Source organism: Carassius carassius, chromosome 44 (assembly GCF_963082965.1).
Source record: "Carassius carassius chromosome 44, fCarCar2.1, whole genome shotgun sequence".
Classification (NCBI taxonomy): Eukaryota; Metazoa; Chordata; class Actinopteri; order Cypriniformes; family Cyprinidae; genus Carassius; species Carassius carassius.
The window spans coordinates 4,416,738-4,440,016 of NC_081798.1; the positions used below are offsets into that span (position 1 = coordinate 4,416,738).

Genomic DNA, 23,279 nt, shown 5'->3' on the forward strand with positions numbered 1-23,279 from the left:
AAGTGTCAATTTTTCAAAACTGAGATTTATACATCATCTGAAGCTGAATAAATAAGCTTTCCAATGATGTATGGTTTATTAGAATCTGACAATATTTGGTTGAGATACAACTATTTAACTTTTAAAATCTGTAATCTGAGGGTGCAAAAAAAAACAAAAAACTGAGAAAATCACCTTTAAAGTTTTCCAAATGAATTCTTAGCAATGCATGTTACAAATCAATCATTTATATCAAACAATTAAGTTTTGATATATTTACGGTAAGAAATTTACAAAATATCTTCATGGAACATGATCTTTACTTAAAAGGCATAAAAGAAAAATTGATAATTTTGACCCATACAATGTTTTTTTTGGCTATTGCTACAAATATAAAGTGATTTAAGGTTTTGTGCTCCAGGGTCACAAATATGGGCCACTCCATCACAGCCAAAAGGATTATTTTTCATGACAGATCCTTTTCCCTGCTGTTCACCTAACCCTCCACCGTTTTCTACCTGCTGCTTTAACCGCAGCCATGTCCTCTCCTCTTCTAGCTAACGCTTCAGCCAGCCTCGGCTCGGAGCGATCTACTCTCGCTAGAAAGCGCTTCACCTTACAGGGCCTGTCAAACCGCAGGTCTCTCCCCGCAGGTAACAGCACAGCATCATGGCTCGTCCGTCATCTCATCCTGGTGTGCCTGTTGTTGAAATTCATTGTCATCACTCTGTCACTCGTCTCTGAGATCACTCAAGCCTTTTTTCCGACGTGAGTGACTTTTGAAAGAAACATGGGACATTCAAGATCTTTGTCATCGCAGAATATTTGCATTCTCAGAGAATCTGAATTGTGTGCAGAGCAGGTTAGCATCCGCTGAAGACAACAGAAGAACTGAGATTCTTAGAGCTTTAGCAAATGTCATAATCTATCTATCTATCTATCTATCTATCTATCTATCTATCTATCTATCTATCTATCTATCTATCTATCTATCTATCTGTCTATCTGTCTATCTGCCTATCTGTCTATCTGTCTATCTATCTATCTATCTATCTATCTATCTATCTATCTATCTGTCTGTCTGTCTGTCTGTCTGTCTGTCTGTCTGTCTGTCTGTCTGTCTGTCTGTCTATCTATCTATCTATCTATCGTGGGATTTGAACTCTACCTCCCATATGAGCACCATTGCTAAACATGGCTAACTTTAGTCCACCTCAAATAGGTTTTCGCATGCAACCTTCTGTCTCTCATTTGACCACTTCATCCTGTTTTGTTTATTAACCAGACTAACTACTAACCCACCCCTGCCTTTCACTTCAGAACCCACACCTAAGGAGACAGAGGTCACACGCCGCTTTTCTTTAGCCTCGACTGTCAGCTCCTCCTCTGCACCGCGCAATAAAGGTACAAAAACGGCTTGTGGTTTTAATTTGGTGCAGGATCACCTCTAAGCATTGTTTTAGCAGGGTCAGAAGATATGAAACCCCTGCAAGTGACACAATAGAGCATTATAATATCAGCATGCAATGTTTGCGTATTGTAGTTTGCTTGCTGCGTTATTATCATGCCGCTTTAAATCTCTTTGATAAAACCTGTTCTGTGGTCATAACAATTACAAAATGACCAAAAAGTATTTGATACCAGTTCTGTTGACATTTTAGCCCCCCCACCACATTTTTTTTATAAAATAAATCAATTAAGAGGAGTGGTTTAAGAGTAATGTTCTCTTTATATCATCAGTATTGCTGTTTTATTCATATATACAATACAGTATATAATGCAGTAACAAAGTTTTTGAAAGTAGTATCTTAAGCTCACCAAGTTTTACTGTATTGTAAAATATGATTACCATTTAAAATAGCCATATTAAAAATATTTTCATTTTTAAATTACCATATTAAAAATATTTTTAAATTGTATTCAGCTGAATATGAATTTGAAAGACATTTTCAGCATCATTACTCCACTGCTCATTATCGTACAATCCTTTAGAAATCATTTTAATATGCTGCAACATATTAAATAGTTATGCTTAATGTTTTTGTGGAAACTGTAATAGATATTTTTTGGGATTCTTTGATGAATAGAAAGTTTGAAAGAGCAACAATTATTTAAAATAGAAATCTTTTGTGACCATCCATTTATTGTCACTTTTGATTAATTTAATGCATGCTTATTGAATTGAGGCATTGATTTCTTTAAAATATTTGTACTGACCGTACAGTAGTAGTGTACATGTGATCATTCAAAAACAGCCGCCTGTCATTGTTCAACTCTCTCAATACTACTGTATTTTTCGGACTATAAGTCGCACCTGAGTATCAGTCCAAAAATACGTAATGATGAGGGAAAAACATATATAAGTCGCACTGGACTATAAGTCGCATTCATTTAGAACCAAGAGAAAACATTACCGTCTACAGCCGCGAGAGGGCCCTCTGGCGGCTGTAGACGGTAATGTTTTCTCTTGGTTCATTTCACTTGGTTCATTAAATTATTTTGATAAATAAGTCGCACCTGACTATAAGTCGCAGCACCAGCCAAACTATGAAAAAAAGTGCGACTTATAGTCCGGAAAATACGGTACCTTTACTGAATGTACTGCTGGGTGGGCCTGTCCCGCTTATTCAGAAGTTGAGCAGCCCTCTGGCCTGACCTGAAAGTCCTGTGGGAAGCACCTTACACCTGGGCCTTTTACACAGAGACTGGCATTGCTACATTTTTCATATTGTGCTATGATCCTTTGACATTCCAGGCTTCTTCATTACAGCTCGTACGAAATCAAACTGTGCACTTCACAGCAAATTAATCCCCCCAAAAACATGAAGGGACAGCTGCATTGAATAATAAATACTGACTTGATAAGCTGACATTTGGGATGTGGTGTGACATTTAGCAGTGTAGCCCCGCCGCACAGCTCTGGGAATGTAAATGAGAATTTAGATGCACATGAGCCTTTTGTTTCTTGTGGTGCCATTATTCTCTTTTATTGTAATGAAAGCGTTGCCACTGCAGGGGAATAATGAAAGATTATTGTGATAATTAATCTTGGATGGATAGGTTGAGAGATTGTGATAGATGAGCTGGACTTCTTTTCTAAAAGAAATGCATGTTTGTGCTTAGTTCCTCTCTCCTCTAGCCTTAAGAGCAAGAGGCATCAGATCAAGAGCGACCCTACACCGTTTGGCTATGAAGGTACCACGTGGACAGCACGGCATGCTGCATGTTGAACATAGTCCTTGTAAGATGCTTGTTTTTTTTTTTTTTTATTCATTTATTGATTATAATAAGTGGCCAGATGGTTTTTATTCAAAGCAACTGCACACTGTTTGCAAGGACATTATTGTTCTGACTGGAACAACTTGGAGTTAAGGGTACAATGCAAATTTGTAATCTTACAAAATTAGTTTATTTAAAATTATTATTGATAATTTAATATTTATTTATTTTACATGCATTTAATGTGCTGTTTATTATTTAAAAAAAGAATAATTATTATTAAGAATAATTTAATATTTACATATACACATCCATTTATTTCTTAGTTGTTTATGTATTAGCATTGTTGTTGATATTAATTAAAACATTCACATGTATTTCTTTTTGAAATTATTTAGCAAATATTACTTTTTGTTATTATATTTTTATTAACTTCCATTAGCAGGGCTCAACACATAATATAAGGTTAATAAAAAAAAATTAAATAGCACATATTATTATTTTATATATATATATATATATATATATATATATATATATATAAATATGTATATATATATATATATATATATGTGAATATATATATATATATATATAATGGAATATTTATGTCTTTACATGGATTTATTTAGCAAGTGTTTATCATTTTATTATTGTTATTGTGTTTACATTTATTAATATTTCTTTAACTTTGTAAATATAGGTTTTTCTTTATATATATATATATATATATATATTATATATATATATATATAAAATAATGTAATGTTTATATTTTACGTGAATTAGTTTAGCAAGTGTTTATCATTTTATTATTAATATTACTATATTATATTATTTAAAAAAAAATATATAAATGCTTTTTAATTTTAAAAACATTGTTAATATTTATTTTTTTTAAATCCTTTTTTCTTTCAAGGAATATTAGGTTTTCTTTAAAAAAATAACTACACAGTTATTTTAATTTCACGAGAAACTCCAAGAGAGTCATAAATTGGTATACATGGCCAAACATTACTGATTTGTCATTTCTGACTCATTATTACCAATTTCGAAAAAGTCTCGTGCGTTGCTGAACCTGCATTCATTTGAACCATCAGGCTACCAGATTTCATTTGATCCTTATTTTGTTTACCTGTCCCGATTTCGACGTGTGTTTTTGCACTGCGGTGGTGGTGGTTTTCAGCTCATCTTAAGTGTGTATCATCCTCCAAATCTATCGTGTTTCCTTCCCCTCTGCCTTCTGAATTGGTGCTGCGCCTTGTTTTGTCATGCTCTCTCTTGTTCAGATAAGGTTGTGTGTAGTTTTCCATTGGTGTGAGAGAGGTCCTGTGGTTATTTTTTCAACGGTTGACTGTTACTGATTCATGGATGCTAATGTGAGGTTCTGTTTCACCTGCAATGCTGCCATTAAAGAGGTCATGTTTGATAAGACAGTGAATTTCCTCACAGACACCATGCGAGGTGCACTTCCTGCTGAGAGCAAAAGTAAAGGTACTGCCGGTACCAAGCCCGCTGTGCCGAGGTCTGCGTCTCAACCAGGTAATCATGTGAAAAGAGGCAGTGATATGCCAATCATATTGGGTTCTGGCGGGTGTTTTCGTCTATTTTCATTCCTCATTCGATGCCTGACGGTGACAGAATCTGTCAAGAGTTATTTTCATTGAGTGCTTCAACATCTTGTCTCTCTTTCACAGAAGATTTTTCTGGCAAACTCGAGCACTAGACTATCCCCTGAGCATCGTCTCTCATAAGGTTTTTACTGAAAGATGTTAACTCATGTGTACTATTTTCCAGGATGGAGTCAACGGCGTCTGCCATCAATGGACGCTGAGGATTTTGAGACCATTCCATCAAGTGCTGAAGATCTCTCCATTTCCTCAGATGGAGAGGATGAAGGACATAACAAAAACGTATGTGTCTGGGTCTACCATGTCTTTATCCACATTCTGTCCACATATTTCATTCAGTCCCTTGAAACCTTTCAAATTTGTATGGAGGGGAAAAATAAAAGTCAAATAATCCTTAAAGGGGTAGTTCACCCTAAAATGAGAAGCCTGTCCTTATTTACTCTCTCATGTCATCCCAAACTATGACTTTCTTTCTTCTGTGGAATGCTAAATAATAGCCATAATAATAATTATTTAAACCTTTACATTTATTTCATATGTATTTGTAAATTATTTTACTTATTATTATAATTCACACATTAAATACTTTGTTAGAATTTTATGTTTTCTTCACTGATAATTTGAAATTACACATTTTGAACAGTTTGTAAAGATATTTTGAAAAATATCTCAAGGTCCACCATCATTTGGACCTCATTTAATTAATTTTTTTATATTTATACATTAACATTTTCATTTTAAAAGTAAAATAATTTAAAATGTTTTTGAATTACTTATTTTTCACACACATGTAATGTTTTCATAATAATTCATCCTAATAGTTTTTCAAGAATAGTAATAGTTTGACATTATGCAGTTTAAATAATTTGTTAAAAAATGAAAATATTTAGGAAAATGTTGTCTTTTGGACCTCAATAACGTTTAAAATGTTTTTTCTTTTCAAAATATTTATTTTCATTTAAAAAAGTATATTTTTTACATTTAAAATGTATTTGTACAATCATTTTTCATTATTATTTATTATTTTTCACACACAAATTAAATATTTTCATAGGCTATTAAGGTTTCATTAGTAAGTTTTTTTTTTTTGAGGAGGGGGCAAAAATAAATCTATAATTTGAAATTTTAAAAATAAAAAATATATATTTTGAAATATGACCAAAAAAGGTTAAATTTTCACAATTTTCACTTTTGGTTAAAATGTCCCTTTCAGGTAAGAAACTAACAAACAGAAAGTATAAAAACTGAGAGATTTGACTAATTATAAGGAATCTACGATAAAAGACAGGGTCTCACAATGTTTCACAATTAACACAGAAAGGAGGTCAGATTTTCTTAGACTCTAAAACACACAGGGGAGTTTCTTTGTTTAATCCTTCTGCTTGATGCATGAGGAAAGGAGATCTGCTTCAGTAAAAAGGCTCAGTGACAGAGTCAGTCAGAACCTTTTTTAACAGCAGCCAGGCGGATTTAAATGTTATATATATGGTTCCTACCACCAGAGGGCATCCTTAAATAAACAACAGATATGATTTCCACTGACTAAACACACACACATCCCTGATTGAATCTAACTTTCCTACCTTTATCTGTCCAGTTACAAGTAAAGCCAAAATTGGTGCCATGACCCTGAAATAAATCATGCTCTTCTTTCTTTCTCTTAAGGGGGATAATGATCGCTATCAGGTGCAGCTGACGTACGAGTCAGGTACTGCTCAGGAACTTTCCGTCGAGGCAGGAGATTTAGTACAGTTCCTAGAAGAGTCGGAGAATGGCCACTGGTGAGTAATGAGTACAGTACTGTATGTTCCTGCAGGTGTCCCATGCTGCAGTCAGAGGCCTTCACTAAACACCTGACAGTCAATAGTGAAACTCTCTTTCGTTTGACATATGTTATCGTTGCTGTAAGTTTTTGCTTTAAAACCCCGCAATTTTGAAATAAGAGTTTCATTAAAACATGATGAGAATGAGTTATTTTGTTGATTTCTTTCAAAAAATGTATTCTTTAAAAAGACGGCTTGTTGGACAACATAGAAATTGGGTTAATGATGTGATTTTTTTCTTGTGCCACTTTTTTCCTTTTTAATTTATTCAAAAATTAATTTAAAAAAAAGGAATTCAATTCACCCCTTTTATAATGGGTGTGTTTTTAATTGATGTATTAAAACTAATTTTTGTCAGGGTGATACAACTGTCCTGATGTCATATTGATGGGAAAAAAAGGCATATTAAAAGAATTATTTTCTTAATTTATTGAAAAGAAACCTTATTGGGTAGTTAGGAATAATGCTTTATTCTTTTTCAGGAATAAACATAAAACAGGAAGTTATATCACAGCGACCCCTGCAGACCATCTGACATCCTTTAAGATATAATTTGACCTTTTTATGTCAAGGCAAGGTTGTTTATAGTGTAAATGTAAAATGTCATGTGGTGAGACTTTCCAAAAAACTTGATATTTATGAAATAATAATTCATAATATAAGTCTATAAAAAATATATGTAAAAAAAATGTTATTTTCAAAGATGTTAAATTGAAAAGGTTTTTTAAAAACACAGGAAACTAGTGCATTTCTAAGAACTTGGCATGTCATTTATTTTATTATTATTATTATTTTTTTTTTTTTTTTACCCAATTGTCTCCAAAGGCCAACATGGAAAAGTGGTTTCACAGGGGTCTGATGCCCAGCCTGCTGGTGCTGAATACCACCTAATCTGCACTTAGTAACATTTCTAAAATGAAATGAAAAAGCCAGCAGTATGCTGAAGTATCTCATGCATATTTAATCTTGGAAACTCTCTCCAGTCAATTTCAGCACTTGAGTTTCTGCTTTGTAAAGTGTTTGAAAGTTTTCTTTGCTCACCAATCAATCCCCCTCGAACCCTTCATAAGACGTTTTCAAGCTTTCATGGATGTGGATGTTTTGACATCGTGCAGAGCTGAGCTAAAGTTTAGGTAGCTAGCTTCACATGTTGAGCCACTGGATGCTTTGGAGTTTGCTCAGTTGTGTCAGGAGTGTATGCGATATAATATATACAGTCAAGAAACTGGTTGTGGTTGCTGTTTTTTCTGCATTGATACTGATCACCAATATCACAAAACGTAATCCCAACATCCCATAGTATAACCAATAAACCTCTACAAAAAACTTGCCCAACTTTCACAGTGCACCAAACTTGCCCAGAGTAGGACATGTTCTTACTGTATATTAACAATCTGTCATGGTCCTGGAAAATTATTCAGATCCGGTTAGAAAATTCAGGAAATATATCGACAATTATTTTAATTGACATAGTGTTTTATGATCAACTCCCAAATGTAATTATACCATTGGAAAAAAAGAAACTTTGTCTTCACTCAAAATCATTGAAATATAGTTTTGACTCCCACGTTATTTTCATCACCCATTTTGCTGTCACTCGCGAAACATAGTTTCTTGGGAAAATGCAAAAGTTATATGAAAAAATGTTGCATTTTTGCAAGAAAATGCAAAGAAAGAGCAGAAATTTTACAAGCACTTCATGCAAAGTGTCTCCAGGTAATGCCAAAGTTTTGCGAGGAAATATATTCGTTTTTTGGAAGGAAAAACGTTTTGTGAGCAAATGCAATATTCTTTTGGGGAGTGTGAAATTTTGTGAGAAAAAAATGTGAGTATTGCAACAACAACAACAACAAAATGCAATAGTTTTGCAAGCGAAGACAATGTTTCTTGTGGGAATACAAAAGTTTTGTGAAATTTTTTTTAAGTTGTGCAAGTAAATGCAAAAGTTTGCGAGGAAATGTAATGTTTTTGGGGGAACAAAAGTTTTGTGAGGAAACATGACAGTTTTGCGAGCAAATGCAGTGTTTCTCAGAGGAATGTGAAGGTTTTGCAAGAAAATGCGGAAGATTTGCAAGCGAATGCGATGTTTCTTAGGGGAACATGAATATTTTGCAAGTGAAGGGAACGCAATAGCACAGAATTAGAAATGTAATTTTTCCTCTCATCTAATTTCTCCCATTACCCATGCCCCTTTAGGTGCTACATAACAAGTGAATAAAACTTAATTGCATCAATGTAGCTAAACCTGTAACTAAGGTGGTCTATGGTGCCCAACACAACACTTACAGAGCAAAGACATTTTCAAAATACAATGGAGTTAAGCCACAGAATTAACAGCAGAAATGCTCCTGACCACAAGAGGGCAGTGTCAACCTGGAAAATCAAGATTTTCCACAACTTGCAAAATCAGTATTATAGATTAAAGTTTATAGATTAGTTTGTCCATTGGATCAGATATGGATCCTATTATCCATACCAACTCTTCTTGTGGATGGCTGCATTCCAGTTGCGTTGCGGCTTAATAATTTTTTTTTTTTTTAGTAGGCTATATATTGTTTTGTGTTGTTGGCCACCACAAATAACCTTTTTTTTGTTGTCTGAATTACAATTCCAAGCAGTCAACCGATCATATACTGAACCCTTGTTGAGCTCCAGGTTCTCTAGCACAAAGCTGGAAGTTCTTGCTCCCGTTGAAGATGAACACTGTCTCTCATGTTCTAGGCTAGTCAAGAACCTTAGAACTCAGAAGACAGGACTGGTGCCGCCCACTGTCCTGCAGTCCACAGCAGAGGGAGTAGACCTTTACAGTAACTCTGGTACCACACACCAATCCCGGGATGAGCAGCAGAAGGGCATGACTGACATCATCACTCTGGCTGATGGTCACCAGAAAATTCATTCATAGCTATTGGACACATAGACTGCTAGCTGCTGCACTGTGTGTGGATTACATCCACACTTTGACCTCTGATGTCACTCAGTCCCTTCTCACTCAAACACAAACCTTACATGTGAATGCACACTTGTCTTGAGACAAGCCAGCTGTAATTTGAGATCTATAGATAAGTGGGCGGCGAGACTGACGGAGGCACCTATTTGCGCAGTCTGCTTTTTTTTTTGAAGAGGTGTGCATGACATCACCTCCACAGGCATGCACTTCATTCCATGAAAACTTGGCATGCTCACAATGCCACTTTTGGTCTTGTTTGTCTGGTTTTCTCATACACTTGCTCTCCTATAATAACAATGTACTGCTTATTCCTTTAAAGCTTTGACTAAGAGCAGAGGCGGCTCTGGACTCAACTATAAGGATTTTTGCACTGCTGGCATTTTACATATATAACAGATATACATAAAATAAACACAGCACAAAAAGTAATACTGTGAAGTATTATTACAATTGAAATTCTATTTTCTATATATTTTTTTTAAAATGTCATTCATTCCTTTGATTGCAAAGCTTAATTTTTAAGAGCAGTTCCTCCAGTCTTCAGTGTCACGTGATCCTTCAGAAATCATGCTGATAAGGTTGAAAACAGTTGAAATGCTTGATATTTTATGTAAACCCTGAAATGTCAAAAGAACAGCATTTATTTAGAAAAACAAATCTTATGTAATAATGTAAATGTTAATGCATCCTTGTTAAATTTATCTAAAATTTATGCTAAAAAAAAGTTTTGAACAGTAATGTATAAATTGTGATAATATTGAGGCATACATGCATACATATATCTTATTATAATAATGTTGAAATAATAAATGTGTGTGTGCATGCATGCGTTTGTGTATACTGTGTTTCTCTGTGTGTGTGTGTGTGTGTGTGTGTGTGTACACATATATATACAGTACAGACCAAAAGTTTGGACACACCTTCTCATTGAAAGAGTTTTCTTTATTTTCATGACTATGAAAATTGTAGAGTCACACTGAAGGCATCAAGAGCTATTTGACCAAGAAGGAGAGTGATGGGGTGCTGTGCCAGATGACCTGGCCTCCACAGTCACCGGACCTGAAACCAATCGAGATGGTTTAGGGGTGAGCTGGACCGCAGACAGAAGGCAAAAGGGCCAACAAGTGCTAAGCATCTCTCGGGGAACTCCTTCAAGACTGTTGGAAGACCATTTCAGGTGACTACCTCTTGAAGCTCATCAAGAGAATGCCAAGAGTGTGCAAAGCAGTAATCAAAGCAAAAGGTGGCTACTTTGAAGAACCTAGAATATGACATATTTTCAGTTGTTTCACACTTTTTTGTTATGTATATAATTCCATATATAATTCCACATGTGTTAATTCATAGTTTTGATGCCTTCAGTGTGAATCTACAATTTTCATAGTCATGAAAATAAAGAAAACTCTTTGAATGAGAAGGTGTGTCCAAACCTTTGGTCTGTACTGTATATATATATAAATATATATATATTTAAAGGTAAATATATATACAGGTATATATATATCTTTTTTTATATATATATAATATATTTTATTGTGTGTGTGTGTGTATATATATATATATGCTGTGTGCGTGTGTCAGGGAAAATATGTTGTTTATTTTATGAATATTACATTACGTTATATTATATGTGTTACAGAAAAAAACATTTAAATATATTTTAATATTAAAATCAGAATAAAAAGTTACGTTTTCTTCACAAAAGACTGTATTCATATAATTGTAATTCCTGTAATATGTAATGTCTGTATAATTCCATTTAAATAATTCCTTTTATATATATATATATAATTTTTTCCCTAAATATGATACTAAAAACTAATGGCAAAATCAAAGGAATTACTTAAATGGAATTATACAGACATAACATATTACAGGAATTATATATAGTTATATGAATAAATTAATCTCATAGATTAATCCTTACTGTTGAGCCCTGCAGCTATCTGAAGCTGAATGTAATATTGTGTTTGTATGCTTTTCATGTTGCTCTTCATGCTTTTCCACCTTTGCTTACCGGCAGAAACAAAACACCCTCATCCCTTTTAAAAAGAAGTATAGCACAGGAATAACTCTGGAGGTTTGCATCCTTGTCATGCCATTTCTGTTTTCTTGTTTGTATGGATCTTGTCCTTGCTGTGATTGAGGGCTGTTGCTAGGTCTGGTTTTATTTTGCCCCCCATTCCCTGTTGCTCTCAATAAAAAAAATAAAAAAAATCTTTATATTATGTCACTCATCGATCTTCTCATTCTCTGCTTTTTAGATATCTTTAGTGACCTCTGCACCGCTGCCCTCACCGATACAGAGGAGGGAGATGACAGCACCGGGCCGTGTCCCGCTCAGGACGGCAGATTTGCATGCTAAACGCACCGTGATGTGTCCTCGCCTTCTGTAGTGCTTATACACCATACTCGACAACAGCTCGACATCTTTTATAATACTACACAGACATCTGCTCCGCTGAAGGAACTGACCGAACAGAACGGATTCCACATAACATTGACAACATTCTGTAATCGTGAGTTAGAAACTCAGCATGCAGCCTTCGCTCTTTCCCTCTGCTGTGCCTTAGCACCAAACGCAGGGGCATTTGAAAAGAAATATCCGGATCTCTGTGAACGCTGGACGCTGATATCTGCACCGAGGCTGCCATTTGAAAACACTGAGAGGAAGAGACTCTAGACCTTTCTGTCCTGCTGAAACTTTCACTGAAATTCTTAATCGGATAGTCCCCCCCCCCCCCCCCCAAAAAACAAAAACAAAAAAACAATCATTTACTCACTCTCATGTTACTCCAAACTCTATAAATATCTTTCTTCTGCTAAAGAAGATATTTTGAAGAAATAGCCACTGACTTCCATGGTATTTTTTTTCAATGACTACCAGTTCCTTCAAATATACTTGATTTTGTTGTTTAATGCTTGTTTGCTTATGAGACTGTCGGTCAAAAACACAGCACTTTTGATGAATTATTATTCTCTAATGTAATGTACAATATTTATACTCTCTTTTATATTCTGACATGAAAGTTGTATGAGCCTACTGTAAAACTTTGTTCCTCTGCTGTTTGTAAAGCTGAATATCTTTAATCCTCTTCGAATATTTGCCTCTATTCAATCTTTATCATGGTCTGGTTATACATATAATCTGGAAACCTAGTAAAAATGTGGGATATTTACTCTTCAGATGTTTTTCTATGTATTTCAGGAAATATGATTGTTGTAGCATAAATATTCCAGCTGTACTGTAAAAGCGTCTGATACTGTTAATTTAATGAATGTTGTCAGTTTGTGCTAAAACGAATACAGAAATCAGATGTACTGTATCCTTCCTGCTTTGACATGAAGAACTGGATGACAGCGAATGTCGTAATGATGCCAAAAGTTTTGTCTCATAACTGCAGATATCCACATATGATTGCGATTTAACAATGATAATTACTTTCCGATAGTTTCTTAAATGTAAATATCTAAGCACAAAGATTTGATATTGAATGCTGATGTGATTCTTGGTAGTATCATCATCATTTTCACAGCTTCCTTACAGACGGTATGTATTACATAACTGTACATTTCCAAATGCATAATGAAATACATTCATTATAAAACAATGTCTGTGACTTTGCATATGGAGACTATTAAAGCCAACCAAATATAAGTTAGAAACGTCATGAAGATATAATGAAGAATGACTTCTTTTAAGAACCTTCCGGTTGAAAACTTTTGTAATTAGAAGCTTTTTAAGAGAGTGTGTGACACTAAAGTGTGCATCTAAGAGGAGGACAGAAATGAGAGAGACGGCCAGGCACGATTCACTGGTCTTTGTTCTACAGAGGGCGTCTTTCAAACTCCCAAAAACTCCTGAGGGGCGGATGAGAAGGGAAGAGAGTGGAGAAAGCGGGACACAAAGACCCAGAGAGATGTGACGAGCATTGAAACTGAATGTTAAAAAAGTGCACTCAAGCTGCCTTCACTTTGTCCTTGGGTTTAGCTTCAGGGTGTCTAAAGATTTTGAAGACACCTGGCAGTCTATTTATCATGAGTCGTTGTCCCCAGAAAGCAGGCCGGGCAGAAGAAAGAAGGAGACTGCGGTCAGCAGGAAAGGGATGAGCGGAGGGCAGACCGAGTCTCATTGCTCGGGTTAAAGGAAGTTAATGGGGTGGCATCACATCGGGACAGTGCAGGATGATGGGTTTTATTTTTTATAACAGATTTTTTTGGACAAGAATGTTCAGATTTAAGATGTGAACGAATGAGAAGGAAATAAATTACATTTCATAATTAAATCATGCATTCACTTGTTCAATAAAACATTGACTTGATTTAGTTTCATTAACAACGTATCATAATCTACCATGGTAATCATAGCTACCATTAAAATACTATTATTACTACAGAAGTTGCTACCGTAATAAACCATAATAAATTATTATGGGGTTTTCAAGAGTCAAAGTATTTGTAGATAATATGGAATGAAATAATATAATATATTAATATGATATAAATATTACTAGTACTTGATAATCCAATGTTTATTATATTATATTATATTATATTATACCACAGGGTTATCAAGTGTAGAAGCATGATATAATATAATATAATATAATATAATATAATATAATATAATATAATATAATATAATATAATATAATATAATATAATATAATATAATATAATATAATATAATAATGCTTCTACACTTAAAAATCCGATATTATATTGTATTATATAGTACCACGGGGTTTCCAAGTGTAGAAGCATAATATAATATAATAAGTTATAATACTAATACTTTTACACTTGAAAATCCATTATTATATTATATTATATTAATGACGATTTACAATATTTGCATTTCCATGGAAACTATGTTTAACGTAATGTTGATGATGAACAATGAGTTTCATTGTTAAACGTTCTCATTTAGTTCGCGTGTAAATTTTTCCTGGATGCTTTATGAGTTTAATTGCAGCACTGTGATTACAGTATCAGTATCTTGTGTTTTAATCACAATGTTCATGTCATTCATTCACGGACAGAACCGCTGCGCTGACTCCACAGCGTGCCATGCGTCGTCGTTTGAATTCATCAGCCAATCAGAGGCGTCGCCTCAGAACTTCCGCCGAGCTCTTCACTCTCAGCCAATCGGCGTTGGGCTCTCATGTTTGCATGCTTTTTTGAATTCAGTGAGTGAGCTGAACGGAACCACCTATCAAAAGAGCGTATACAATGGGCTTACTATTCTATCAAAACGTATTTTCCTAACTTAATCGTTTTATTTTGCACTTTAGGTAAACTTTTTGTGTCATTGCGAGGAGAGCGTAGTTTATGTGCCTACGCTTTAGTTTTAATCAATAGTTCGGCTAACATAAACCCAGATTGCTAAACTGGACTCTTAGTGTTTCTTCATTAATCAAAACCTTTCCAGCATATATCCGGACGTATCCCATCCACATACGGTAAGTTTCCATCATGCATCTGCTTAATTCTAAATACAAGACTCTGTTGGAAAGATTTTATTTTGTTTAGAAGTTGGCTAGCTTTTGCGCGAGCCCATAGTGCACTGCAGCAGCTGCCAATCAAGCTGTCAACGCATTGCTCTGTAAAAACCTGACAGATCTTTACAATATGCGATGCTTTCATTCGTTAACGTTACCTGTTAAAAAGTTAACATTTCAATGTTTACATATAGACATATTTAATGTTTTGTTTACTCATTTGGTCGCTAATGAGCTGCAACTGCATTTTATCAATGCAATCATATATATACCATACCATACCAACTTTATTTGTTAAGCACTTTACAAAGTTGACCAAAGTGCTGTACAGAAAAATAAATAAATAAATAAAAATAAAACAGATAAAATAAACATATGTACCATTTATAACCACACAATAAAAGCATTCAAAGTAACAAATTGAATCAAGTAAATAAAGTCGACTTCGTACTAGGTGTCAAAAGCCAAAGAGAAAAGATGGGTTTTAAGAAGGGTTTTAAAAACAGATAAAGAAGAGGCCTGCTTAACATGCATAGGCAGATCATTCCATAGTTATATATATATATATATATATATATTTTTTTTTTTTTTTTTTTTTCTCCTACTTTAACCTTCATCATTCTCTTTTAGGAACTCAACTGTTTGTCTCTTATTTCTGTGCCGCCCTTGTTCACTCCTCCAGATTTTGATATTCTGGACAGGACTGGGTCGCCACCCCTCGTCACAGTGCCATGGCTGACAGCAGCATAGTTACTTTAGGGCCGGGCCGCAGCCTGCTGGTGGACTCCTCCGTATACGACTCCCGGATGGCCGAGACCTCAAAGGAGCAATTTTTCATGGGTCTACACGCAGACGAGTCAGAGGGTAAGAGAACTGCTCTCCATCTCGATCAACCTCGTGTCAGCTGACATTTCCATAGTGTGGACTGTTTTACTGAGCACAAACATGACAAAAGAGGTTATTTTCTCCCACTCTATTTTGTCTATTTCCATAGAGATTCACCTTTGCCTGTGGTCTTTTTCTTCTCTTCAGATGTATTGCCCAAAGTTGAGACGAGACTGGTGTTGGTGGGGGAGGCCGGCAACATCGCAGAACTTGATAAAGCTCTTCAGGTACCAAAGAAGAGAGTTGAGCTTATAGAGATTGAGCTTTATTAAGAGCAGCTACATTAATGAGGTTAAATTACATATCAGACCCTTCTGAAGTATTTCAAGTTCATTGTGAGTTCAGCCAGAGAAGAAAAGTTTCAAAATCATCTAATCTGATTAAAAGTAATCAGTTTGCTAACAGGAAGGAAGTCATTTTGTGTTGGTCAGCTTAGTACAAAAAAAGATTCAAATGCAAACCTTCCATTTGCCTTAACTGAATTTTAAGGAGGTCTAGAGTATCTGTATGTCTTCTTGCTTGCGTGTTCTTAAAATAAAATTAAAATGGAATTAAAAAGGTAGTTTCATTAACCTTAAATATCTTGGCTTCTTGTTAATTGTATGACTTTTCGCCTTGAAGCCAGAAATCTGGCCCCTGACATGGCTTTAAAAAATAATAAAAAACAGTAGTTTAAATGATAAAACGCTTCTGTCCTTGACTGATTAAAGTTCACCTCAATATCTGCAGATATATGCGGTGACATGTTTGCTTGTACACTATCGTTTAAAAGTTTGGGGTCAGTAAAATGTTTAAAATGTTTTGGGAATAAGTCTCTTATGCTCACCAAGGCTACATTTATTTGATAAAAACAGTGACAACATAACTGTGATATATTACACTTAAAAGTAATTGTTTTCTGTTTGAAATATTTTAAAATATATTTTATTAATGTGACGCAAAGCTGAATTTTCTGTATCATTACTCCAGTCTTGAGTGTCCCATAATTCCTCAAAAATCACTCTAATAAGCTAATTTGGTGATTTCATATTAATATTAATGTTGAACAATTATAATATTTTGTGGAAACTGTTATTTTTTTTTAATGAATCGAAAGTTCAAAAGAATAACTTTCTTTGTATTTACTGTCTTTACTTTTGATCAGTTTAATGCATGTTTGCCAAATAACCCCCCAAAAGAAAAAGCTCCTTGTGTCTCCAAAATTTGACATTATTGTATTTATTCTATAGCACCTGCGAATGGTGGCCATATGACAAAGGAATTGTTTTGCCATTTTTAATTCATTTATTTGTTTTTGTCATGCAGTGATAAATCATTGAATTGGGCTCCTACTTATGATGAAATGCCACTTGTCACGAAAAAAAAAAATTACAAATCTTATTATGCTTTGTATGTTTTTATGATTATTATACCAAAGTAGACATTCGGTAGGTCTTTGTTTCATTTTGTGAAATATCTGATTGAGCTGTTTGAGTCCAGGACAGATGCAGAATTTGGCCAAGTGTGTCAGTAGAACAGCAGCTTTTGAGGATCGTGTTCTCTGGTTCTGAACTGGATTTGATGCTGATGAACATTTTACTCCACATTCTTACACTGACATGTGGTTTGTGGCTGTTTGGAGTTAACTGACGAAAGAAAGGTTATGAATGTTCCTTGGTTTGCTCCGACAGTTGCGTTTGGAGGGAACGCAGGTCAGTGATGGGGCATTTAGGTTCAGAGCTTGTTAAATGAGGATAAATGTGTGTGGATTCGGGATGAAAACTTCACATGTAGTGTTCAGGGGAGGATGGGGATGTTCCTGAAAGTCTCCTCTCGTTGCCCTTGACAAGATGTGAGAAGACTTCAGATGTAGCTGCTTCTTTTAGTAATCTGTTCTCTCTGCTCTTACGCAACTTAACATAGCAGAACTTCCTCCTTGACTTTTCTTGACATTTGTTTGAAGTTCTCATCACGGTTATGACAGGCCCTCCTGCCTGGGAAATTTATCAGCTTTGGGTTGCCAGGTTGACATCAATTCTTCATTTTTACAGGCCATCACAATAATGGAAGTCCCGGTGGTAAAGCTTAAAGAAGGGCAGCTGGGCACAGAGGCGCGTGAGAAATTGATAAAATCTATAGTCAATATGGTACGTCTCGGCACCTGGAATCTTTGCATGCTTGAGAGCACTGGGGGATTGGCAGCATGGTTTTTTAGGGGGGATTCAATGTGGCACTGTGCTGTTTAATATCAAACTCACTCACACTGGTGGTCTGGACTAAATTCTAACAACGTGTTCTGTGTTTGTCCAGCAGGTGGCCTTTAATCCATTGAATTACAATTACCGTAACTATATTTCAATGTAATCAGCCCTGCTTTAGTTTCATGTTAATTTTTTTTAATCTTTATTTTCACATGCAGGTAAGTCACTGAATAGTCATTTAAATGGCAATTATAATCAAATGACAGGAATAATGGAAATTTCTGCACTAACATCTCCCTTTCAGTTCCCTTAAAAACTTAACGGGCGGTTCACAGCGGACGTATTCTTTCTTACTGATTAAAATGCAATTAAAAAAGTAGTATTGTAATGCATAATTACTATAATTTATAATTTGTATAAAAACTTCAGAAATCAGTCTGATATGCTGATTTGCTGCTTAAGAATCATTTCTCATTAATGTTGAAAATAGCTTTAAATTTAAATAGAAAATAATTTAATTTAAATAGAAAATTAAAGAAACCCCCCACCCCAGCATTTATTTTAAAGGAAAATCTTTTGTAACCTTATAAATGTATTTACTGTCTCTATTGATCAATTTAATGTGTTCTTAACCGAATAGAAGGATTAATTTCTATAAATTACAAACATAACATTTTAAATATTTAATAAATGTAAAATGTACTAATTTTGATTGGCTTCAGAACATTTCCGCTACTGAATAAAAATACTTATAATTTTTTATTATCCCATAAGAATTTTCCCATAATTGCGTGATATAAACTCACAATTGCGAGTTAAAAAGTCATAATTGTGAAGTATAAAATCGCAATTTTGATAATCTCAGAATTGCGTGATATACTGATAAAATGCTAAATGCATAAATGTAAATTAAAATAAACTCGCTATTGTGAGAACACATCAGTTTTCTCTGTGTGTTATAAATATGTAAGAATGCAAGAAAAATGCAAGAAAGTCATAATTGCAAGGTTTTTTTTTTTATATATTTTTTTCTTCAATCGTGGACACAGGCTTCCATATAAGTGAGTGATTGATAATGGCAAAGAAAATAAAACAGAAATTAGCAGAAATGAGCATGTACAAGTAAATATCTGATATTGGCAGATACAATGGGATTAATTTCATCCTGTATCGTCTAACGGTCCTGTGTGAACCGTCCTGAACTGACACTTGTGTTTGTACACTCTGCATCCACATTTGACAGATGGCTGCTGTCTTTCTCCAGCGTATCATCTGTCAGAACCCTTTAACATCTCTGAGATCCCTTTTACCAAAAGAGAGATCTCTGAAAGGAGAGAAATTCGAATCACAGTCCAGCTAATGTTTACTGATATTCTCATTGTCATCTTTATTGTAGTTATGAATTTCTCTTCATCTCTGTTAGGATATAAACACCCCCTATATCAAAACTGACAATGTCAGAGATTTTGGTGACGGCGAGAACTGCGAGTTCGAGACGGTGTTTGTCTTGAAAGACTTCCAGGCTCCCGAATACAGCTTCCTGTACAAGAATGACAACCGTATCCTGGGGCCTCCTGCCGTGATGCACTGCGCCAGCAAAGGAGAGGTAAAATCTGAAATAAAACTGCACCAGCACACACAGAATCACAGCCATCACGCAGGGTTTTTTTCTCCCTGAGGCAGTGAAATAGTTTGATACTACTATGCCGTCACGGGTTGAGTAAAAGCCTGTTGAAATAAAGTTATTTTTCCAACCGAAACGGATTCGTAAGCAGCTTTGATTGCTCCTGTAAAGCCTGAAAAATGTTGCTGGCTTATCTGAGTGTACACAGGAGTGTCTGCTTGACTCCCTCAGATATTCCAAAGTGAAACGAACACTTGGCTGGCTAGCGATTTGGTACCAGACAGAAAGATTAAGTCAGACGAACACTAGAATATAGATACATCTACACAACACTCCAAACCAGTGAGAAATGAAGGCTTGTCTTATTATTGTTAAATCTAGCGGTGCACAACTTAGCTGCCACTGTACAAAGTCACACACAGTATTCATACACACACACACACACTAAATGTATACATGTTTCGTGAATAACAGTATTTATGTACCGTATTTTCCGGACTATAAGTCGCACTTTTTTTCATAGTTTGGCTGGTCCTGCGACTTATAGTCAGGTGCGACTTATTTATCAAAATTAATTTGACATGAACCAAGAGAAATGAACTAAGAAAAAACATTACCTTCTCCAACCGCCAGAGGGCGCTCTATACTGCTCTGTGCTCCTGTAGTCTACACTGAGCAGCACAGAGCGCCCTCTCGCGGCTGTAGACGGTAATGTTTTCTCTTGGTTCTTGGTTCTAAATAAATGAGACTAAAAGTCCAGTGCGACTTATATATGTTTTTTTCCTCATCATGACGTATTTTGGACTGATGCGACTTATACTCAGGTGCGACTTATAGTCCGAAAAATACGGTATACATATATATATTTTTTTTTTAATTTTTTGTTTTGTTCGTTGATTTGGTGATGCTGATTTGGTGCTCAGTTATTATTGTTGCTCAATTATTAATAATAGTTCTAATTATCAGTGTTTATTTTGGAAACGATGCTATATAATAAGAGAAAACTATATAATAAACCAAATAAATAATTAAAAGTGTCTGCTGAGAGGCAACATTGGTTGTTGGAACATTGGTTGAACTGTACCTTTAAGACTTCTAAATGCAGATGACCTTCTGTTTTGATTGATAAACCTACCTGTCCTCTGGTGTTTTTTGTGATATGTTGTTTTTCAGGTGATTTTTTTAAATATTTTATTTGCATTCCCATTTTTGTGCTCTGATTTGATGCATATTATTGGTATTCTACATCTCCTCGTCTGTAGCCTCTGCCGTTCTCCTCCAGGCCTCTCTACTCTATGACCATGCTCAACTTGTCTCTCTGCTTCACCGGATTCCGTAAAAAAGATGAAGTGGTGAGTTCTGCATGTCCACTCGTCTGAATCAAAAACAACCCATAGTATCACTGTCAGGTTACTTGCTAACTGTGCTTTTCATCAGGTTACCCTGGTAAATCTTGTCCATCACATGGGTGGCATCATCCGAAAAGACTTTGACAGTACTAAAGTCACACACCTCATCGCCCGTTCAACACATGGTGAAAAGTACAGGGTATGTATCCACCACATACACATGTGTATATACATCATCCTTACTAGCCACTGATTTTTGTGTATAGTGAAATCCGCAAAAAAAACCCCCAGGTTTTTAAGTTGTGAAATTCTTTCTGACTCACTCTGCTGTAATAATGCTAACATGTTGTGTTCCTGTAGCTCAGTGGGAGAGCATTGCGTTGGCAGCGCAAAAGGTCCTGGGTTCAATTCCCTGGGAACACACATACTGATAATAAAAAATATATATATATGTATAGCCTGAATGCACTGTAAGTTGCTTTGGATAAAATGTCTGCTAAATGCATAAATGTAAATGTATGCTGCCACATATCAAATCAAATCAAATCACTTATTTACTCCACCGTATCCACCAGTGTAAAAGATGAGTTAAAGACTTCACTCTGTGCTCTACAGGAGAGCGAAATATATATGCATACGTGTAAAGGACAGTATATGTGCATGCAATACACAAATGTGAATTTTTTTTATATTGTGGATGGAAATCAGTTTAAGGAACTCTTTTGATTCTGATGTCCTGAGTTTTGTTTGAGGTCCTTCTAGCATGGGAGCTTGTACTGTTTAAAAGTTTAGGGGTTGGTAAGGTTATTTATTTATTAATTTTAATGGAAATTAAAACTTTTATTCAGCATGGATGCATGAAATTGATCAAGTGTGACCTGTAAATGCGTTCATAATGTTCATGGTGAGTATCGTGGTTCAAGGCTCAAAAATATGAAACAGCACATCTGTTTTCAGCGCAGATAATAATAAATGTTTCTCAAGTAGTAAAGCAGCATATTAAACAGATTCATAAAGGATCATGTGACCCTGAAGACTAGAGTAATGATACTTTTGTGTTTGAAGAAAGCTGTTAAATGATTGACCTTCATTTTCTCATTAATAATATATAAATTATTCAAAATCAGTCTAGATGAAGAGTCTTTTGTCTTTTAGTCAGTGATGACTGTTTCCTGGTGGTTCCTCCAACCCCAGGTGTGCTCTCCGTAACAGGGTCTACTGTCTGCAGCTGACGTGTCTGTGTTATTTAGAGAGGGTTTGATTAAAACCGTTCTCATGTATCTCTCCTCACAGTGTGCTGGATTGGGCTGAATCATTCATTAGTCTCATGCATAATGCATGCACCAGGCTTTGGTGAGAGGATCTCTTCCCTCCAGATGCTATTCACTGCTTTTTTCTCTCTTTTTCTTTTAGCTGGCAGTCTGCATGGGCACACCCATCCTCACCCCTGAGTGGATACACAAGGCATGGGAGCACAGAGATGACATGTAAGAGAGTGTGTGTGTGTGTGTGAGGCATAAAACTCTCCCTTGTGTCAATCCCCCTCACAGTGTGAATGATGAGGCTGTAATGTCCAGCAGCTGCTGGTGTGCACGCCTCCCCACTTCCAACGGGTTGTGACATTTTCTACACATCTATTGAACACTGAACCTGACCTTTCACATTAATGACCTGCCACCGTTGGCTGGATGTTGACTGAAGGGATTTTTCTTTCATTCTCACCCCCTCTGCGCTCACCAGACTTAATGGAGACAGATTTATTCAATTTAAAATCAAAATTGATCTTGTACTGTCCTTGATTCTGGTGTCATTGTCCATGGTGCATCAGCGCACACTATTCTGTAGGGGACAAAATGTGTAATCTTTAGGCAAATGCAATGCAGTTTGCTCTTCCTCTGAAATGGCTCTGTTTTGAATGACATTACCCATGTTGTAAATAATTTTCTTCGTGTGATCAGAAAGTGCAGCAAGTTATTTTCTTATTCTAGTGGTTGGTAACAGGTATTCAAGCCTAAATAAATGTATTAAAAAGTTATTGAGATCAGTTGGAAGTTGTATTTTCAAACTTGTGTTGTTAATATACAGTTCATTGTGTGCTCCCTAGACATTCACATTTAGAGAACATAATGACGTATAAT

The 23,279-nt window shown here is 35.3% G+C and overlaps 2 protein-coding genes across 16 annotated transcripts in view; both read left to right on the top strand.

The window, feature by feature from the left end:
* The window catches only part of mcf2l2 (MCF.2 cell line derived transforming sequence-like 2), a 62,524-nt gene extending 50,183 nt beyond the window's left edge, over positions 1-12,341 (top strand). For 4 of the 8 annotated variants that reach the window (XM_059538234.1, XM_059538236.1, XM_059538233.1 and 1 more), the window contains exons 27-34: positions 537-632; positions 1,300-1,383; positions 3,103-3,174; positions 4,651-4,740; positions 4,996-5,111; positions 6,495-6,610; positions 9,374-9,468; positions 11,867-12,341. In XM_059538234.1, coding sequence (XP_059394217.1) covers positions 537-632; positions 1,300-1,383; positions 3,103-3,174; positions 4,651-4,740; positions 4,996-5,111; positions 6,495-6,610; positions 9,374-9,468; positions 11,867-11,967 — 770 coding nt within the window. In that variant the 3' untranslated portion in view covers positions 11,968-12,341. Of the gene's footprint in view, positions 1-536; positions 633-1,299; positions 1,384-3,102; positions 3,221-4,650; positions 4,741-4,995; positions 5,112-6,494; positions 6,611-9,373; positions 9,469-11,866 lie in introns of those variants that run through there. The other 4 variants (XM_059538235.1, XM_059538238.1, XM_059538240.1 and 1 more) reach the window with 4 other exon arrangements.
* A 2,400-nt stretch (positions 12,342-14,741) lies between these two features.
* The window catches only part of LOC132126270 (protein ECT2-like), a 28,879-nt gene continuing 20,341 nt past the window's right edge, over positions 14,742-23,279 (top strand). For 2 of the 8 annotated variants that reach the window (XM_059537421.1, XM_059537423.1), the window contains exons 1-7: positions 14,745-15,064; positions 15,786-15,967; positions 16,136-16,215; positions 19,592-19,774; positions 21,055-21,144; positions 21,230-21,340; positions 22,555-22,628. In XM_059537421.1, coding sequence (XP_059393404.1) covers positions 15,835-15,967; positions 16,136-16,215; positions 19,592-19,774; positions 21,055-21,144; positions 21,230-21,340; positions 22,555-22,628 — 671 coding nt within the window. In that variant the 5' untranslated portion in view covers positions 14,745-15,064; positions 15,786-15,834. Of the gene's footprint in view, positions 15,065-15,733; positions 15,968-16,135; positions 16,216-18,018; positions 18,115-19,591; positions 19,775-21,054; positions 21,145-21,229; positions 21,341-22,554; positions 22,629-23,279 lie in introns of all 8 variants that reach the window. The other 6 variants (XM_059537420.1, XM_059537417.1, XM_059537416.1 and 3 more) reach the window with 6 other exon arrangements.